General features: G+C 46.1%; 1 protein-coding gene across 2 annotated transcripts in view; it reads right to left on the reverse strand.

Moving 5' to 3' along the window:
• Positions 1-1212: 1212 nt before the first annotated feature.
• Positions 1213-21376, reverse strand: part of LOC126523664 (uncharacterized) — a 63866-nt gene continuing 43702 nt past the window's right edge. The window contains exons 8-17 of one of the 2 annotated variants that reach the window (XM_050172263.3): positions 20370-20539; positions 19629-19728; positions 12867-12952; positions 10123-10221; positions 8609-8645; positions 8465-8523; positions 7076-7120; positions 6485-6637; positions 5646-5687; positions 1213-3383 (exon numbers count right to left, since the gene is read on the reverse strand). In XM_050172263.3, the coding sequence (XP_050028220.1) occupies positions 1983-3383; positions 5646-5687; positions 6485-6637; positions 7076-7120; positions 8465-8523; positions 8609-8645; positions 10123-10221; positions 12867-12952; positions 19629-19728; positions 20370-20539 (2192 nt within the window). In that variant the 3' untranslated portion in view covers positions 1213-1982. The remainder of the gene's footprint in view (positions 3384-5645; positions 5688-6484; positions 6638-7075; positions 7121-8464; positions 8524-8608; positions 8646-10122; positions 10222-12866; positions 12953-19628; positions 19729-20369; positions 20540-21376) is intronic. The other variant, XM_055066952.2, reaches the window with a different exon arrangement.

The following is a 21376-nucleotide window of genomic DNA, read 5'->3' on the forward strand; positions in this document are numbered from 1 at the left end:
AGAGGACGGCAGAAGACTAGGTGGTGCGATGAAATTAGGAAATTCGCGGGTGATAGTTGAAATCTGCTGGTGCTGGACAGGGGTAATTGAAGATTGCAGGGAGAAGCCTTCGTCTTGCAGTGGACATAAACTAGGCTGAGGATTATGATGATGAAATTTAAAGGCCAACTTCAACAAAATTTTGAACCACATAAAAGCTTAGTTTAATATAGCGTGAATATAGAAGGGCCTCAGTGCGAAATTAGATGTTTGAAATACGAGCAGAAATGTCACGAAAATGTTTCAAAAATAGACATTATTGATACTGAAATTGGAAAAAAAACAAATGCTACCATGACCACACGCCAGAAGCTACACATTACCTCAAGCGCGCAGCTTCTTGGCTTGACCTCCAAGACAAGGCAGTGCCCACAGCACACTGCATTATCTAGGAGGCTGCAGGTGCATACGTCTGCTTAGGTGTTGTTTAAAGGCTGCTAACAAAAAACTAAGCAATTACCAGTCCCACAACTTTGTCAAGATTGCTTTAGCAGCATATTGCTCATTTCTAACAAATTTAGCCAGTGAAATTTCATTTAAGCTCGCTGTTAAACCATTGCGTAGGCCATATAAAAAAAGGGGAAAGAAATGCCCACAATAGAACCAGGTCATCTCCAGTGTACACTGTATGCTTCAGGCGAGTCAATTAGTGCCCGAGGCACCAAAGTGCATTGCGCAGCGCCCTAGGCATGGCATGTCACTAGCATTTTCCTCATTTAAGCAGATGCAAGTTTATGCCAGTTAAAGTATGTCCTGGCAAATCAGTTCTCAACCTATTTGATAAGCCTGTTCAGTTCTATGTAACACACTTTGCTCAACATGAAGCTATAGCTTCCCAGCACGAGTACAGTAACCTGCCTCTGAGGCTGGAAACATTGGTTGTGAACCTGCCCTTCGTAATGGATTGACCAGGGGCCGTATTCTGAAACGTTTGCCTTCCGCGAAAGTTTCGCCACCGCGAAACTCAAGTTCAATAAATGAAGCGACTGCTTACCCATGACGTCAGTGTGCACTACCAACACGCGCTGTCGAACGCTTCACATCGCATGAGAGAGCACACCGTGCGAGTGCAGAGCGGCTTGGGTGTGTTGTTTTCGAGTGTAGTGGCCACAGTACGGGTTCTGCTCACTGACTACGGTTGGTTACAGCCACTTTAAGGAAAAATAAATTGAATAAGGAAGTGTGAAATGCTTTATTTTAAATGAATCAACAAATATCGCCACGTATAAGAAGCCACCAGAGAGGCTACTATAAACTACCACCTATCTTATCTCTGCTACACTCCACCACCAACTGAACGTCAAAAGGCGCCAAAAGATGTGTTCGTTCCTTCAATATATGTCGAGAGTACCCATCGACACTACGACATTAAAATGATGTCGGCCGGAATTACTAGATGGCGTTGTTCATTTTCCGGTTTTGCTAAAACTGCCAATCAGCGTGCGCCGTTGGCGGAGGCATGGCCAAGGCAACAGTTTCGCGGAAGGCAAACATTTCAGAATATGGGCCCAGCATGATAAGCGAGTTCAGTCAGTTGGCGTATTTGAATGCATGAACACACTCTACTGTGTTCAGTGGAATCTGGAATTGTTAAGCATGCGTGACGGTTATGTTATATTAATGTTCTTTTGACAGGAGAGATATATTTTTTAAATCACAATAGACATGTCACTATTATCATCAGATGTGATTTATTAGGTGCAACGTTTTCTGATGACAGCAACTCGCGCAAACATTTACATAGTCTCATGCAACTTGCACTAATAGTTAGCCCATTCATGTCTTGTATGGGCTAGCATGAAGCTGGCAACACCAAGAATCAAGCTTAGAAGGTTTGAGAACTAGTACACAGGAATACTGCTAGCTGCTGCAAACTTGCTGGTGTAACAGTGAAAATCAATGAAACCCACTCAGTCAATGTTTCATCAATGACAAATGCACAGCTAAACAAAATCGAGGCCTGGTATGCGCACACTTGAGCTTTCTCCCCATGGTTTGGGCTCAGAGGTGGGCCACTGTGACGAGTGCCTCCAAAACTGCGACTGCTGTTCTGGCCTGTCTCCGAAAAGGCTTGACTTGTCTTCAAAGAAGCTTGGCTTGTCTCCCAAGAGGCTTGGCCTTTCTCCCAGAAGGCTTGTTTTGTCTCCCAAGAGGCTTGGCCTTTCTCCCAGAAGGCTTGTTTTGTCTCCCAAGAGGCTTGGCCTGCTTCCCAAGGGGTTAGGCCTGTTATTCAAGAGGCTCGACCTGTCATCAGGAAACCTCGGTCTGTCTTCTAAGAAGCTTGGCCTGTCTATAAGAAGGCTGGGCGTGTCCTCCAAGGTGCTATGCCTGTTTTCCAAAAGGCCAGGCCTGTCTCCCAAGAGCCCTGCACTGGTTGATGGAGTGCACAACACTGGACGACTCCAGTCGTGCTCTTGGGAGACATTGCTCCAGACTGGTGGGCTGTGCTGTGCACCTGGCCAGTTGGTGCTCACATTCCCGAAAGACTCTTGGGAGAAAACAGCGCCTACATCCATTTGTCTGAAAGGTGGCTCTTGGGAGAAAGGCTCAATTATCCTCTCTTCACCTTCTAAGGAGTTTCGGAAAGAGGGAGTGCCTTCCTGAGACTGAGCAGATAGGCTGTCAGGCCATGATGTCCCACTGTCGACCGTTTCGACAGGCGTGCCCAGAAGTGGGATTTCACCGTCCCAGCGTGAGAATGAAGTGTAACTGAGAGTACTGGACCCGCCAGTAGGGCGGTCCTTCTCCCAGTCTTCCACCTCCTGCTCAGCAGGGACCGAGTGCTTCTGGTGTGCAGGGCCACGACTCCTGGCCTGAATAAGGTGTTCTCTTTCCCAGTCCTCTTGTGCCTTCCTGACAATGCTGAGGCGTTCTTGCGGCTCTGCATAGTCATGGTTCCTGGTGTGACCAGAGTCCCACGGCTCTTCCATCACCTCAACCACCTTAACACTATCGTGCCACTGGACAGACTTAGCTGTTTTACGTGAAGTGCTCGCCTCTGCTTCAGTGGCCTGGCGCTTGTGGCGCTCCCGCTCTTCAATTAGCAACCGGCACTCATCGATCATGCGCCGCAGTGCAGCCTTCTCCTCTTCAAGGTGCTGCTCCTCTTGCAGCTCTGCGATGAGGCGGCGCTGTTCATCAATCTCTTTTCGTCGCTTGGCCAATTCTACTTGCAACGCCTGTCGTTTCAGAGCCAAGGCTGCCAGCTCAGGGATCTCCTCCTCCTCACTCTTGCGCCGTGTCCAACGTCGCCAGTCTCGCCTGTCAGGACTGCTGTCACGTGGCCGGGCACGTTTGCGCCTGGTGCTTTCTTCTGGCCGCCGGACAGGCGCTGGTGGCTCTGGCTGCAAGTCAGAAAAGTGTGCTCAGACTCTGGCTGTGATCGCCATCAGGACTTCAGCCACGACCCCTGAACTGACCATCTTGCTGGTGCACCATCACAACATTGAAGTTAGCCCACAAAATACAAGCTTTGCTGTTAACTGTGACTGTTGTTCCGGCTCATCGTTCATACATTTTTGCTGAACAAACGCTAACACAATTCGAGAAGGCTAGTGTACCAGTACAGGGTGACAATGTTCTAAAAGGCTGGATTATAAAGGGTGAGACTTCATCCTCATATATGCATTGCAGCTTTGCCAATAGAACTGCTATAAAATTTGTACTTATTATTTGCCCTGAATTGAATGGCTGTTTATTTTACCATAGGAGACTCAATAAGGATGAAAATGATGTGGTTACTAGTTTATATGTGACCTGCATAATTGTTCTGACCACTAGTGCTACAAGTAGTGTGTTTTCTAGGAACGAACCATGCTGGAATGCATGGCTGTTACGAACAACAGAAAAGTATAATTTAGTTGGTGCCCAATGTACTAAATTATAATTGTGCTAAAGTCAAAATAAGTGAAATCTTTAAAATTAAATCTGATGAGTGGGGTGATGAGCTGTCAGTTGCGCTTTAACCATGTGGACATATGCAACAAGCAATGAAATGGAAAATGATGGGCAGAACAATACAAGACAAGGTTAGAGAGCAAACACAGATGTTTGCTCTCTAATCCTGAGAGCAAACACAAACATGGTCAGATGACATTCTAGTAGAAATTAAGGGAAATAAGAGAAGTGGGGCTCGTCGCGTAACGTGTAAAGCAGACAGCTGGCGGTAAAAGAATGGTTGCCAAGCAAAGGGGAATGCTGTTAAGGTCAACAGAGGGTTAAGGCTCAATCACACCCGTGTCTTGAGGAGGTTACACGACCACTTGCGACTGGCGACTGAAAAGCGACTGAAAAGCGACTGAAGGTGACCGATGCTGACACCGGCAAGCCAGGACGAGCGCAACCTACTAGTCGCAATCCAGGAGCTTATCATTCTTAGCCAGAACTCCACGGATCTATGTGGTTCGTGCGCAGATTACTGGTTCCGCGTTCAGGCAAACAGCCATGAATTTGATTCTAGTGAAGAGGAAGAGGGTGTCACTGTGCTTTATGTTTCACGTTTCTTTCATGTTTACTCGCTAACAATGTATAATTTCTTTGTACTCCTTTCTTCTTTTTGCTAATTCCCTGTATCCTCTCCTCATGCAATACTCCTTCGGGAGCCTGTGAGCTAACTGAATAAATAAATAAATAAATAAATAAATAAATAAATGTGCTCTGCCGTGCACAGTGTCAGCTGTAGTAGCGCGGAAGCCTACGAAGAAAAAGCGACACTAGTGGGTATGCCCGTGCTACTGTTTGCGATAAGTGGCCATTTATGCAAGCTTCCTCCTGCCCGAAATCCACATGCATGATGAGGAGTAATATCGAGAGTATGTTGTCATTTATAGCTCGCATTGTGTGGGTAATTGGTGCAGGATTTTTTTGCTTTCTTTTGCTGCTGTTTAGCTTCCTACGAATGCTACCACGTACATTTGACATGTTACTGGAACTGCTGCACTCCATCATCAGGAGACAAGACACCAATGGCATTCCTGTAGTCTGCCATGGTGGCGTGGACTTTGTATTTGGTGTGATGCAGGAGGACGCCGGATGAAAACACATGCTAACAAACTTTCGGCACGCCGCTGATTGGTTTAGCAGTTTTGCAACCATGGTCGCGCGACTAAACAATCGAGCAGCGAGCGACTGGCCCAGAGTAGTCGCTTTTCGAGAAAAGTGACCATTTGCAACCGGTCGCGACCACTGTCAGTCACCAGTGTGAATGGGCCTTTATGTGATATGACAAGATTAGTAAACTTGCAAGCACAGGACAAGAGTGAGTGAGGTTTACAGGGAGAGGCCTTCAACCTGGAGTGTCTTCGAGATAATGGCGATGACGATAAGGGTGAGCAGCAATTATCTGATGCCAAAAATTGAGACCGCTGAAAGCAGACGTTCACAACACAGAATGTCGTGTGAACATGTACAAAAGGCTTGAGGCGCCATCTATATTTGTATGTGCTGAGTGACACAATGCTTAGGTTTTGGGTTACTACCACTGTGCTACTACGAAGCAAGCCCTATGTTGTGTTTTCAAGGTTCAGCCATGTTTCTGCCTCACTCGTGGAGAAATTCTGCACCCAATAACGAGAACAATTAGCAGAGCAATTGAAAGAAGGGCTCACCTTCAGCTCAGAAAGAAACTTGTGCTTCTTGCTCTTGATGTGCTGCAAAGGAGATGAGAAATTGTTGGCACACTCTGGCGACACAATCAGCAAGACACTTGAAGAGCAAACGAGAAAAAGCTGCACAGCTGCGAGCTCAAAATGGAACAGCTAACTGTCTGTGCAGCATTGCTATCAAGGAGTTCATCTGGCATTGTTTGCCCACTACCACTGTGGGAGACCCCTCCCAAAGGAAAAGCATTATTTAATCTATGACCTCCGCCTGCGAACACTCCCCAGTAGCTATGGCATTTTGCTGCTAAGTACAAGGTACCATGTTTGATTCTTAGCCATCACCTTGGTAGAAGCAGCACACAAAAATGCTCCAGTACTTTTGAACAAGAAGAAAGGGGGTTAACCGAGGGGCCCGATTTTGTTAATCATATCATAAGAGGCCAACAAACAAAGACACCAAGGACAACACAGGGGAAATTACTTGTGCTAATTGAAATAAAGAAATTATAAATTATTGGAGATGAAAGTGGATGAAAAAACAACTTGCCACAGGTGGGGAACGATCCCACGTCTTCGCATTACACGTGTGATCCTCTACCAATAGCTCAATTGGTAGAGCATCACACGCTAGTTGGTTAGTTGTACACGTTTAAGTGAAATGCGCTACTGAGTTACAAGAATGTGTGGAAATTGCACACACGCACGCCAACGACGCACAGCATGACCTGTGTGACTCTTTTGCTAAAGTTCTTGTAATCCAGTAGCACGTTTCACCTCAGCTTGTCTATCTGCTGACTGCTAACACCAGTGATCAATGATCTGTCCTCTCTTTCTGGAAGGCCCACCTCTTTCATGGCTTCATCCGACTCGACATCCGTTTGGCAGACACTGCAGCGTAAGGGCCTCGCTGGAGGGACTGCCTTTTCTGCAGTGACTGTCTTTGTTGCTGCGGTCTTCTTAACAGTAGCCTCTTTGGTGTGCGATTCTGGCTTGGCATTCTGGACAAAAAGATGCTCCATAAGCTCATTGTGATCAGTGCGAAAAGAGCAAAATTAAGTGAAGAATGATGAAAAAAAAAAGTAAACAGCACTGACTGTCCATTAAGATTCATTGGAATGAACATGACAAAACTAGCTTCTCCATGAAACAAACTCGAAAAGGAGCTAGAACCAACTCATCAACCTCTCTTCAACAAATGTGTGCACCTGTTGTCAAAAGTAGAGGCAAGGCGCAGAGGCATTTTTGATGTGCTCATAAACAAAAGAGAAGAAAGAAGGATGAAAAGCTCATTCTAAAGTTAAAGGTTTCCTGGAAGTGAGTTTGGGAGCGTACATTTTAATGGATCCATTAAATTTGAGCTTCAGGAAGCACATGGAACTTTAAACAAAAGGAAGAATGCGAGAAAAGAGCACAAGAATGTGTGGGGGGCTCCCTACCTTCCTCAGTTCTTGCAGGAACTTGTGCTTCTTGCTTTTCTCATGCTGCAATAGAAGACGAGGAGGAGAAAAAATGGTGGCACCAATCCAAGAGCACAACAACATCACATCACAAAGGAGGCCCCGCCACTACAACCTCTGTCACGCAATGTGCCGCCACCCACGCAAACGGCAGCAAAAGGCATGTTACGAGAAAGGGAGCAATGAAGCAATCACCAAATGGTTTGTGGTGAAACATACCGTACTTACTCGAATCTAATGCATACTTTTTTCCTGATAAAACAGGTCCAAAAATTGCATGCGTGTTAGAATCGAGTACGACCCTAAATCTGCGTTACCGTATCGCCTTCGGCCTTTCAAAATGGCCTCCTCACACGCACTTCAACGCTAGCTAGCCGTAGCTTCCTCCATGTGTGTAGTACGTGTGCTTAGGTTAGTGCACCGTCCATCTTCCCGGTCTTCCCGTTTACTCTATCAGCATGCAAGTGATGAGTGCAAAAACATGCAGAGTTCGTCACGATGGCGCAATTAAAAGGAAAGTGATCACGTGTATGGAGGCGGACGGAAATTGGGCCACATCACGGGCGTTCGGAGTTCCCGAAACTTGCGTGCGGGTCTGGCACAAACAGGAGAAGCTTCGTACTACGCTACGTACGGCACGGCCACGCGGCTCCTATCTTGAAAGCGATCTGCAATGGAGAGAGAGTCTAAGCATCTAGGCGCACCGTGCTGTGTTCTCGTCGCTTAGCGCGCGTTGACGCAAGAGGCCGCACGAAGGCCAATTCGCTCGCTCCTGCTACCGTACTTCCCCACTCCAGCGTTTTGATAAAGAGTTTCCACGGTCAATGCGCGAGACATGTTCATGTTTGTGTGTGTGCACGTGGCACCATGCTTGTTCATTTAGTTAGTAAGCGAATGTTTAAAAGTTTATACGGCCGATAAAACTACCAGCCTTACTTTTCGTATAGCTGTCTACTAATTTGCTATCGTAATTGATGCTTTGCCTTCTGGGTAAAACTGCGACTTTTTTTATTTATCGCAACTTTAGTGTATTGGGAGTAAATCTTTTTTTTGTTTTTCCAAATGAGAGAAAGTTGTATTCTTGTATGAAAGAATGAGGTGCGTGGTACCATAAAGGACTTTTTTTTAGGTTGTGCCAAACAGGTGCACATTACAATGGCGGGCATTTTTAAAATTTTTGGTCACAGAAAACGGGTGTGCACTGCAATCGAGGGTGCGTTAGAATCGAGTAAATATGGTACATAAGCAGTGACAGCTGGGGCAAAGTGACACTCTGGGGCAATGCGTGCACAATTGTGCCATTCGATTATGCACAACCCCTTCCTTCAAGAAAGGACACCAGTGAGTGGGCTGGGCCATGTGGCTCACCTGCTCTTTCACGCCCAACGATGGCAGCAGAAGCTGGCAAATATCACAATACAGCTTCGCTGCACAAACGGAGAAGAGTGTTCAACATCAGCTGAACCATGAGAACAAGAAAGAAAGAAGACCAAGGGATTTGTAGAACCTTACGTTTTTGGGACTCTTTATCTTTGGAGTCCTTGACCTCCTGTAAATAAGTAAATAGTTTTGTAATGCCACCCCCTTATTTACATTAAATGCAAATCCAGGGAACTACGGTAGAAGCAGTGATGTCTCCTTTATTATAGTTCCCAGTTCATGCAGGAATGTTCGGTAGACACTACAAAAATTAAATTCTGGGGTTTTACATGCCAAAACCACGATTCAATTATGAGGCATGCCGTAGTGAGGGATTAATTTTGGTCACTTGGGGTTCCTTAATGTGCACCCTATGCACGGTAAGGTAGGCACTCTAAGAGTAAAATCATTGCATACACGTCACCCTCTGCCATATCTTTTGCAAGATCCACGGTTTAAGCCATGCTCATAGTAGGCAGTCAACATCCTTTTCAGTGAGGCACATCTCTGGTATAGGGGTCATGCAAGGAAGGCAGCTTTGCAAAGCCAAGCAGTAGCACAGCTTTAGCTCACTGTAGGAAAACACAATATGAAGAAGCTATGCACATCTTTTAACAGAGGCAATCTAGCCACCCTGTTATCAGCTTCGGAAAAAAAAAAAATGCCATGACACTAGTTTATGAGGAAGTCTGCCTGTGTGTCGGCTGTCCCTCGTACTGTCTTGCTGTTGGACTCACGTCAAGCATAGAAGTAGCATCCCTTTTACCGAATAAAGCTCTCTACGCCTCTTAACCACAATTGATACAGTGCAGGCCAACTTGCACTGTTTTGCAAAACATACGGTCAAACCTTGGTGATACCAGATAACAGTTGATTTGAATTTTGGGGCGATACGAATTTTGACGAAGTCCCTGCCAAAATGCATAAGTGCAGCGCATAGGTACAAGTCCCCTTGAATGCTATTTCAGAACGACTCGAACACTCTACTGGGCCACGATGGAAGGCACAAATTCCTGAGCCACCGTGAGACCTCTCTAATTGGGTAAAAGTTCAACTGGGCTCTGGAGTACAGTTGCAAAGTGGGCATATGAAATCTTGGTCCTTTATGACCCTGACAGAGACTCGCATATTTGAAAAGCATTTACTGTAGCATGCAGTGGGCACAGGTAAAATAGATGAAAGAACAAGTACAAAGTCTTACACATTTCGGAAGTGTCCACAGAACTACGACCACGTGGTCCAGGACTACAAGGTCCAGAAAGCTAAACACTTTTTCAACTTAAAATGATTGCCATAAACAAGAATGTCTTGCCTTCGCTTTGGTTCTGTAATTGTGGTTTGTTATGGATTTTATGAATGTCAGATGACACCGATATATTTTGAGTTTACGAAAAATTCAAGTCCTCGAGATTTTACTGTACTTGCTTGCTGGGAGGCATTTTTGCCAGAACTAAGCCTCCTGCATGGAGTATTGCGTTCTCTAGTGAAAAGGAATTTGTTCAATGAAAATGAGCAAAGCACTATAGACCTGACGGTAAACTTTGGCCATCATCATGACCCTGAAATGGCAAGCAGCTCTCTAGTCGGTGAGAAGACCCACAACTTACGGCAGGCTTGTCGTCGACCTTGCCATCCTTGGTCGGGGGTGACTTTTCGCCGCTGAGAAACTTGCGCAGCGCTGCTTTATGTCCCTCACTATTCAGGTGCTGCAAGGACAATGAGCGAAAGTCTCATTTGATGCGAGCCTTCTCACATTCTGGTGATGACCAATCTGACAAAGTGTGCAGGTTACTGGGCAGACATCTCCCCTAGAACCAACGCAACCTGAAGGCAACAGTAAACAAAACATTACAGCTCAACAACAACGGTTGGTGGTTGCCGAGCTAAATGTTGTTGCTTCACCAGGACAACCCAGTACGAAACCATTCAAGATGTACTGATTGTAACCACGACAAATCTAGAAAAGGCCACAAGGATTGCAGCATGTGAGTGACCTCATACTGGAGTCCAAGTGTTTATAGTGCTGCTGCTCATTCGCATCTTGTTAGAAGCCAACATGATTTTGACAGTGTAAGCTTGGCTGTAGGTCAGTCCAAGGTCTTCTTGCAAGATTTGCATGCAATGTCAGTAGTGTAGTGAAATATATTAAATGACGAATTGGCCTGACGTTTGCCAAGTTCACTGTACACTTTGGTCTGCATTGACAGGTCGGGGTAAAGCCAATGTTAAATAGCTCGAGTCAAGCCCAATGCATATTCAACAAGGTCAGGCTGAAGATCTTGACATACAGTAAATTGGGGTGAATTTCACGCCAAGCTTGTATTACTCCTTGCAACTGCACACTATGCAGAGAGAAAATCACAAGAGAAGCACTTTATCTTCCCGAGTACAAGACATATTTCTCCAAAATTTCTGTCGGCATGTCTTACATATGCGTAAAACCTGTTGCACTGTCGTAACCAATATGCGCATTTTCTGCCCCCCCCCCCCCCCCCCCCCCCCGAGCACAATAAACTGTGTGCAACAGTATTCTTAAAGAAATCGAATCTTGTTTTAACAATGGAGCAACCATGGCGACAGATGCCAGCTCTGAGTGCTCACCATGTAGGCAGGGCGGCTACCATAAGAGTGCAGCCAGAGTAAAGGCTGCCACTGTGGCCTTTGTGATATATATACCTCCATGATTGGAGGTCATGCATGCTAATTTGCTGTTATAGTGCAGTTTTTTTTTAAAAATAAGACATTAAACCCACAGGAGTAAAGCAATAAATAAGAAAAATGCACCACAACTTTTCATTGTTACACTGTGGCGCGGCACATCTGCCCGTTAAAAAAGTAGTACCAGTTCCATATTACCATCAGTCGCCCATGCTAGAAATCTCAGCAGTCTAGCATTAGTTGCAGTGCTTCACTATACGTATCGCTATACCACATCATGTAGCGATTAAAAATAAAACTCTCTAGTGTATACCCAATAATCAGCCATAATAAAGAACGGGGCTGACAGATGGAGTCATCAAGAATGACGAGGCCACCTTTGACGAAGATAGGTCCTCCTATCGAAACGTTGGCCAGCCTTTCTGAGGCACCTTATCCTTGTTTACAACCTTTATACCACAATAATCAGCCAGTTACGCCCAGAACTATATACCACTGCACAAGGATATTACCTGTGTACGCCTCGTACCTTCGGCAGTGCTGCAACCAGCTTGTGAGTTGGAGATGAGAGCGGTGAAGCAAAGTACTGCATAGCGACACTAATGAGTGCTGGCAGGGAGCGCTTTGGTAGTCAAAGTGCAGCGGAGGCTCCAATGCGGTATAGCCTGGTTTGGCATTTTGCGCACATGGTTTGTCCTTCGCGTTGGATTAGCCTGTGGTGCCTCGTCACCTACGGAGTGCAGCTTCAACATGCATCAGCAGTGCTTACACACCCTTATTGCTTTGCTGGTGATTTCACAAACTAAAAAAACTGCTGCGCTAAGCGGCGCCAAAAGGCAGTGGCGTCGACAGGTGAATCTTGCTTTGGTGCGGCGTGAGACACGCCAGCACGAAGCAGAAGGCCTTCACGCATTCGCGGCGCAAGCTGTGAACTCTGTCACTCGCATTTCTGAAACTGAGCGTGTCGCAGCTCAATCGGCTGCCCAAGACACTACGGAGACGCACCAAAATGCTCGTACTGTCGCCAAAGTGACTCGACAGCTGGGCACCGTTTGCCAACAGGACGCCGTACGCCAAGCAAACCTGCAACATGGTCTCTGACCTGCAAATTGTGTGCCTCTCGCTGCAGCGGACCGTGAGTTCACGATGCAAACATGCAACAGCTTTTGTGAAAGCATGTTTCTGTGCTCTGCCAATTCCCTATGAAAGAGAGATCAACCCTAATTTACGTCCCTTCCTTTTTGCTGAACAGTACATTTTCAGTGGCGACATGCACGCTCTGCTTTGGATGTACCATGGCTGGAGATGTTGTAAGCAGTGTGTCTAGAGCAGAGGCATTTGTGTGTATGACCTTGACTCTCTTGCTCCAAGTGCGGTTCCCTCGAGTGGAAGGGCGTGCGCGCAGCCTTCTGTTTAGAATGTTGACCGTTTTTGTGTGCAACCATTTCATACTTAGCAGACGTTATTGTCACTGTGTGATCTGTTCAGCACACTTGTTTGTTTGCAATGCCCAAACCAGGTGAGGGGCCCTTTAAAAGCAAGGTTACGAACAACGAATTCATGTGTACTGCTTTGAAAATGTACTGGCAGAGCACTGTATTTCGAGGGCTCTCTGCATTCAGGCGAAACGTTATGCATGGAGAAAGTCAAGACCTTTGTCACAAACAATGCAGCAACCAAACCATGAACTCACTTCGTTCAGCTCAAAGGCAGACTTTCCAAACATCTGGCAGATGTCGCACATGTAAGGCACTGGTCTTAAAGCAGGTGTCTTCTTGTCTGCAAGCAGCAAGCACATACGATCAGTTTAGGCACCGAGTTGCTACTCTTGCTGCATGGTGTCCAACCAGACCACAGCAATTTGTTGAAAAGGCACAATGCACACACTTACACAGCAGGAAGCACCACGCCGTCTGTTGCACCAGTCAAAGCAAAAGCAATCACCAAGAGGGATACACCTCATACACCTCCCCAGTTAGTACGTTTTTTCTCACATTTCTTTCCAATATGTATGGCCATGCACAGTGAAAACAATAACCCTTTCGGACGTAAATTATTTCTGCCTCTGGAAAATTCAGTTTTACTGCCTTTCCCATCTCTATAGCATCATTAGCACACCTGCCAGCCTGTGAACATTAATATGCATAAAAATCCCGCGTACACGAAGCTGGAGAGCATAGCACGCATTTTTAAAAAGTTTTTTCCCTGATCACAGACCTCTTGTGGAATACAATGGAAACCCATTACAACGAAACTGTAAAATATAAGCTCAAAACTGCGTACCCCTCAAGTATGCCATCAAGCAACACTGCTCTTTTAGTTACCCCCATGCGTGGACACACGTAAGCAGGGGCTCACTACTTCCATTGCACTTTGCTCTCTCACTGTGGCGTTGCACAGGTTGGGTTCAGTTAGGCATGGCCTCTGAGACAACAATGGCGCTATCTCGGAGGCCACACCTAGCTGCACTCCAACTTGCGCCATCCTGCGCAACGCACTGCAGTGAGGAAGAGAAGTCCAATGATGATGGTGAGATGCTGCTTGCACATGGCACTGCAAAATACTAGTGCACTCAATTCTGCTTCTCATCGGGAGCTCTGCATAGGCTGGTGTAGCTAGGCGTCACCTCAAAGATTGCACTAGCAGTAGCGCAATCTCAAAGGCCACGAACCGGCCAAGCAAAGCCGGCGGGGCGAGATTCGTTGGCCTCGTTGTCGTCCACACTGCAAAGCCACAGATGAGCAGCAGATCCGCCTGAATCAGCTGCACATTCGGTATGCCGCGTTGCGTGCCGCATGCTGCTCAACGACAGAATTTTTTTGTGTCGCAGTATGCAAGCTGTTCTTTTTAAACCGTGTTGCCATTTTGCCAGTTTAATGACCATCACATTAGAACAGAAGGCGGCTATCGTAAAGGCTGTCGTGTCAGGTGCTAAGAAGTTGCGTGTTACACATACCGAAGATTCTGTTGCTGTTTTATTAAAATTGAATCGCATAAGTGGCCATGTAGCAGTTCCCCAGGCTGCAAAGCTACCTTCTTCTATGCATGGTTAAAATTGTGCAAGCCATTGGGCATATATCACAGTAAAATTGCAATAATGGATATAACGAAGTATTAGCTATATTAACGAAGTAAGTTTGGCTTTCCCTTCAACTTTATTATGAGGTTTTACCATATGTATGCATCCTAATAATCATAATGTACATTTAAACATGGCACACAAGCAACAACAAACTTGGGAGAGCTGAGGCTTGCAACCAACACCTTCTTTTTAGGTCACAGTGACTCTTTCAGCAACTCTGGTGTTGCTTGTTTTGCCTAACACAAGAACTTGTCTGAATAGGCTTGATCGAAGTTAGTGCCCTCCTGATGTCCTTTCACCATTGGATGATGTCGATGGTATGTTCAGAGGCTGGTGGGCTAAATAATTTCACGAAGACAATTTTTGTAAAACTTGATGCAACACTCATAACATTGCTGTCATAAGAAGTGGGATTCGACTGCATTGCACTTATTCACGTATGTACGGTAACCATTTTCCTTGAACTTTTTAGCCCTGCTAACATACACAGTAAAACCACAGTCATTTATTACTTTTTTTACTGGTCACAAAGCTTCAGCATCATGTTATGGGAGAGCTTCATATGCTGCCAACAGTGACAGCGCGGTGGCACCACCAGTTCTGAAAGAGCACTCAGCAAACGGCGCAGAAGCTGGCCAGTGTTTTGGTGTGGTTTTTGTTGGGGCTTTATGCACTCTTCTTGCTTTTTACCACGTAAAGGTAAGCTTGAATGGTTGTCAGGAGATAGAAGAACAATGCCGAAGACCTGTTGTGTGCCAGTGTCTTTCTGGCTACAGAGGGAGGGATGGAGCAGTTTCCAGCCTTCGTGAAATCAACAGCTCAGAGAATACATCACACTGACAATGCGACTGCCACATCCTCTGCGCTTGTATATATTCACACTTGCATGTATTCACACTTAAAACGAGTCAAAACCTGCTTCCAAAGTTGAAATGCACAATTGTCAGCCCTTGCTGGCCATTCAAATCAAGCTTGAGCGTGTGTCAGTCTCGTTCAGCGGATACTAGGCCTAGCTCAGCTGTTGAGTTCATACACTCACTGCTGATGGACCTGAACTAAAGGATAAGCAATTAGAATGGTGTCATGTATAAAGACTAATGTGCGCGCGTATGGTGCAGCGGACAGCCAGTGACTCAAAAAGAAGAATTGTGGAATTTGGTGCGAGTTTGCTAGACGCAGCACCTCGGCCAAAAGTCAATCACAAAATCACATGGGTTCTTCATGAGGGAGAAGAAGAGAAGGAAGGAAAGCAAGACTTTTGGAAGACGGTCGCGTTGTGCTGAGTGGAAGTGAGCCTTTCATGCAGCGGGCTCCAGCTTCAAGGCCTCAGCAGGACTAAAACAACCGTCTAGGAGCTTGTATGAGACGATCTGGTCTCTGTCCTACCTCCAGGCTGTGGTCTTTACTGGCCCTGGAAACATGGGGCTGAAGGCAAGATCTTCACCCGCACCTCCTGCAACACCTTGGTCGAGCTGTAGATAATCCTCAAGAGGTAAACAATGACTTATCCTCACAAGACCAATGCCCTGCAGCTGCACCGACACATGTCAAATGATTGTGGCTGGTCATAGACCTTATTAACGTGAGAGCATTATATGGCTCGTGATGCAGAAAAACCAGCGGTGTGGCCAGGGTCAGTACAAAAAGTCACGTGGTCACAGATATGTGCTTGTGCCACTGCCCCTGCATTCATCGTCTTCTTCCCTAGCTGGCTCCAATGCTGCTCATCATGTCAGCATTCCCATACTGCGCCTCCCTCTGCGAAGGCGCTGACGGCCCTGATCCACTGTCAGTCAGTGCCGTGATTTTGGTGAGTTCTGCTGTGCACTACGCTGGACAAACCTTCGACAGAGATAGTAGAAAAACTAATGAGGTCATAGAGATGGACTGCGCCGGTGGCCAGTCTGTATATTGCACCGAACGTCGCAACGCTGCCACTTGGTGCAGTGATTTCGGTGAGTAATGTCGTGTGCTTCAATGGAAGAACCTTCAACTTTGACTTCTCAGCCAGTAGCTGTGCCTGGGTCCTTTGGACGTCCACACAAGTATGCAAATGAGGCCGAGACACGTGATGCGAGAAATTATACAAGGCAACATGAAAACAATACCATTACATTTCGTAAAATGAGTTGTCATTGCTTTGTGCATGTGATGGTTTGTTTTCATTATGTGCTCATGTTTCATCAACAATTGGCTTCACTGCTTCTTTCCCCCTCGTGGCGTTGTTTCAGTGGTGGCTGAAATAATTCGAACCATGCAAGTAAAATAAACTCTGGAGCAAATATCCCCCAGCAAACAAAATAGTAACAGAAAAGAACTTCTTTTGTAGTTAAGTTGTGGCCATAGCAATATGAAATGTTGATGTGCGCACACAAGAAGTTGGAAGTGACGACATGGTGCAGTGCCAACATTGGTATGCCACCATTCTTGAGAACAATTGAAGGCTGCTTATTGCACTTGTTGGCATTTTCATAAATGAAATGCGACTAAATATGGTTGTAGCCTTTATGTACTATTCATGACCTATACAGCAGGTCCTGGTATTTTTATTTACACATGTACTTATTTATCATTTACTCGGGGACTGCATTTCACCTGCCAACAACTTGAAGTTATCGCTAAGTGCAAGAGGTGCCTGCATGACTGGAACTTACTCGAATGTTATTAATCCTATTGGTTGTCTATGTTTTTATCGAAGCTTGTGTAATCAGACTGCAATCATGACATGAACTGTGTCGCAGTTTCTGGAAGGCATGCGGGCATTAGCGATTACCCTAGAACTTTAGACGAGTCATGTATAAAAGCCAACGCACTTAACCTGCAGATCAGATTTACAATCAGATTGAGATCAGATTGAGATGGCAGGAACTCGCCAACGAATCTTGATGCCATGCTGCCGCACGTCACTGACGAAGAGAATATCCATGTTGCCGCCTATCTCCAGCGTGCTGAAGAAGCCCGACAGCTCGCCCGCCCGCCCTCGTATCAAGAACCAGCAAAGGACCAATAGCTGGCACTACAATGTTCGACGACACTATGGCGAGTACCAGCCTGGCGACTATGTTTGGGCTTGGACCCAAATACGCCGATGAGAACTTAGCGATAAACTTTTGCATTGCTATTTCAGGCCCTACAAAATCATCCAACGTACTGGCGCACTGGGCTATGAGGTTGCACCAGACAGCATCTTGCAATCACAGTGCCGCTGCTCACGGCCTGAAGTAGTCCATGCTGTGCACCCTACCAGTGCTAATTAACTCTGGGACATCTTTCTTTGTTATCCTTGTTCAATGCATATGCTTTAGTTTCTTGCGCTTGTGTTTGTAGCATCAGGATGGTGCTTTTTAAGAAAGGGGAGTTGACACGTGTACTTATTTATCCATTACTCGGGGACTGCAGTTCACCCGCTAACAACTTGAAGTTGTCGCTCAGCGCAAAACGCGCCTTCATGACTGGAAGTTACTCGAATGTTGTCATTGATCCTGTCGGTTACGTATGTTTTCGCCGAAGCTTGTGTAATCAGACTACATGCACATCACACGAATTGTGTAGTAGTTTCTGGAAGGCATGCGGGCACCAGTGATTACCGTGGAACTTTTGATGAGCCGTGTATAAAAGCCAACACGCTTAACCAGCGGCTCAGATTTACAATCGCTGACCGTGTTCGCCATTATTGTTGTGCTTTGAGTGTAGCATAGGTTCGCCCAACAGAAGTCAGTTTCATGATACACAGTTTTCCTATACTGTGTTCTTCAAAGTCACAAGAACGTGACACTATGCTAACCCTTTTGTTTAACCCTTATGCTAAATGGCAACAAGTGACAACCGCCCCACAATACTGCAGCGTGCTTCGCTCAATTGTTATGCGAGCGTACGGCAGACATCGACGACTTTGAGAGAAAGTTACATGATCCCCAAGTGAGTGCTTCATCGAGCACACTGCATGCATGGTGAAGAGCAGGAAAAGCGAGAACGAGCTATTGATTACAGACCCTCATTTCCCAGTCACCATTTTGAAAGGGACCCCGTAAGCATCGGCCACTCATATCATGCAGCTCATCTCGGCTAGTGTGATATGACATTTCTCATATGCACAGATCTGGATGTCTTGCAATATTCACAACTATTTCATGTCGACGCTGCATGATGTATGTGGTACTTGAAGCAAACAACTGACTGTGGCCATACATGCCAGTGTAAATAAATAAATGCACAGGTAAATTGGTGTTCAAAGATGGAAAGCACTCTAACAGTGTTCCTTGCCGCGAGTATGCAGATTTTTTTTTTAGATAGAGTAAAGAAAAGAAAAAAAAAAAGCGAGTCGCATGCATAGTGATGAGTGGCAGAAATTTTGTGGCAACTGAGTCGGCTTGGTGGGTCGTAGCGTCATCGCAATGTGACAATGAAGTCGTGACTAGTATGCCAACGACTCCTCTCTCGCCGACACAGCCGTGGGCAGATCAAAATAGGCATTGTGTCGACCTTGTGCTACCAGGCCTATACCCATATAACTATTTTAAACCACTAAAGCAAGCAGATGACACTGATGATCGTAGCATCATCTGCGGTGATGCCCCTATCGGCAGCTTGTGTCCCTACAGCAAACTTGGCCCGAAGTTTTGTCACCAGCAGAAAAGTACTAAAGCACTTCGGTATAAATATTAACACAGTGCACTTGTACTGTGCTCGTCCATCACCTTTATTTTTTTATGTGAAAGTGTCAAATGGCATACTGAGCTAAAAGCCAGCCGCCTCTTCAGCTGCGAAATGGCACCCAAATTCCAGTTGGTTGCGACGCCACGTCATGAATGTGCAAGGTGTGAACATAATGCTGCCTCATGCTTGCTGTTTCAGACCTCGCCAGAGCAGAGAGGGCGAAAGGGAACACCTGCTGCCGTGGTATTATGTGAGGGGAGAGGGCATTGCCGCGATGCCACGTCACCCTCACTCTCACCTCGGAAGCCTGTGTTATCCACGCGTTCCTTCTTCGCACAAGCTCTCGCCTGCATTCTAAATGTGCCTCGGTAAGGCCAAATCAAAACACGCCATGAGTCTGAATGCAGTCACTTGCCTGCAAAGAGTTCATAACTCAAAGGACCGCTCAGCGGCGTTTAATTGGGCGTTAATGTTTTTGCATTCATAGTACATAAGAAGTGCTTAAGTGTCCTCACATTTTTTAAAAATTACACCTCATTTCATAGCAAAATTTCATGAAAACCAATTTATATTTGCAAAAGGATGCAGTAAACCAATCATACTGTGCTAGAACAATTGAGAAGGAACTGACTTACGTACATGGCCATCATTGAAAAGCAAGAGCTACACAGACAAATGTCTTGTATCATGCAGTGCACTACAGCAGAGAAGACCTACCTTTTATTGGCCGGTGGGAACGGCTAAACTCCATCTCATTACGCCTGTCTGGGCGTTCATTCAATTGATCGAGCAGGCCAAGCTGGTACTTGTCCCGCACCTGCAACCACCAAGACACTCAGGCCAAGCAACTATTTACAATGAGAGGTGAATTTCGATCAGGCCCGGATAACAGCACAAAGCTTCATGCCAGCTGAGCTGAAGCCATGATCTCGTCAAGATCATGCCCCAGGTCAAGCCAACGACAATGCTCTCTGTCATCCTGTGACCAAGTGTCACGTCATGGCCATATTCAAAGGTATGGCCACAACGTGACGGTAGCAAGTGCCCGCATGCAGCTGCAAGCTATGCTCAGGGCAAGAAGAGATAATCAAACCATGGTCCTCGTCGAGCTTATGCACCTTGTGCGTACAAAAACAAAGTGTTTTCTTTTTGTACATGAATACACGAGGCCTGGTTGGCGTCAAGGGTAAGGATGGAGCTGACATGTGCCTGCCGGGAGCACTGCGTGCACCCGGCAAGGCACAGTACCCCGGCATGACAGCCAGTGACCTGCAAGGAAACAGAAGTTGTGTAAGCCACACACTGGCGAATGTAGGCTGTAGCATTTACTCTTGAAAATTCAGAACAACTGTAGCAAAGCACAATTTACTGCTGCGTGCAACTCACCTGTGCTACGGTGCGCGCTGCTGGCAAACCTTCCAACCTGCCCAGGGAGGGCTGAGTGCATGAGGTATTCACCTTCGTGCTATGGGTGCCATTGTCAGCTCCTTTGTTGTTCAGCGCATTGTCCTGCTCCTTGTCATTCTTGCCCTTCTCTTTGTCCTCTTCCTTGTCCTTCTCCTTGTCCTTCTCCTTGTCATCGTCCTTTTTCTTGTCCTCCTTGCCCTTATCCTTCCCAGTCTTGACGTCTGAACATAGCACAAAAAGCAGACTTGTAAGCGCTCATAGTTGGCATGGTCAATAATGACGCAGTTAGCGATAACAATGCTGTTCACACTATAAAGCCACCTAAAGAAGTTATTGCGTTGCTGGGTGTTCAATTCTTAGGACACCCAAGAGATACAACAGATAGACGGACAAAGATACAACAGGAGTACCGACAGAAAATATTTTTTGGCATTCTTTATTTCTTTAGTGGATAGCTATCTGAACAGTAATTCCACTATGAGTCGCTATTCATTGTGAGTGCAACAAATGATTACATTAACTTTTGAAAGGGTCCTGAACCACCTTTCTTTGAAGCCTTAAAAATGCCTTGGGAGTAGTATTGTGCCTCCAAGAAACACATTACCTAAAGAGTGTTTCCAAAAGACCTAGTACGAGCACAATATTATGAGCACAATATTCATCTCATTCCTTCTCAATGCCCTGTTGTGAAGGAGATGGGTGCTATCTGTTCTGGTGCCCCATCTATAGCGTTATGTCACGTGGCTTCAATGTTGCGTTTCCTCTTTCAGTGTAAATTGAAGGGTGCTGTTGTCAACACATACTTTTTAGTCGCTGTTACTTTAGGTTTGTTCAATTCAGGAAAGGTGCACCGGCACCACCTGCACTTTTTCATTTGTGGAGCCGGTTGTGGCATGCTGGGCTGCACCCCCTCACTGCTAAGTTCAAGGGTGCATTTCACCGTGGTGTCACCTTGTCTTGTACCCCGTGCAATTGAGGATGCGAGTGCAGGGTCCGTTGCGGTACTTCGGACAATTGAGGCCCTAGGTGCAGCACACCGTAAAAATACGTGAAAAAAG

Source organism: Dermacentor andersoni, chromosome 6, assembly GCF_023375885.2.
Source record: "Dermacentor andersoni chromosome 6, qqDerAnde1_hic_scaffold, whole genome shotgun sequence".
Taxonomy (NCBI): domain Eukaryota; kingdom Metazoa; phylum Arthropoda; class Arachnida; order Ixodida; family Ixodidae; genus Dermacentor; species Dermacentor andersoni.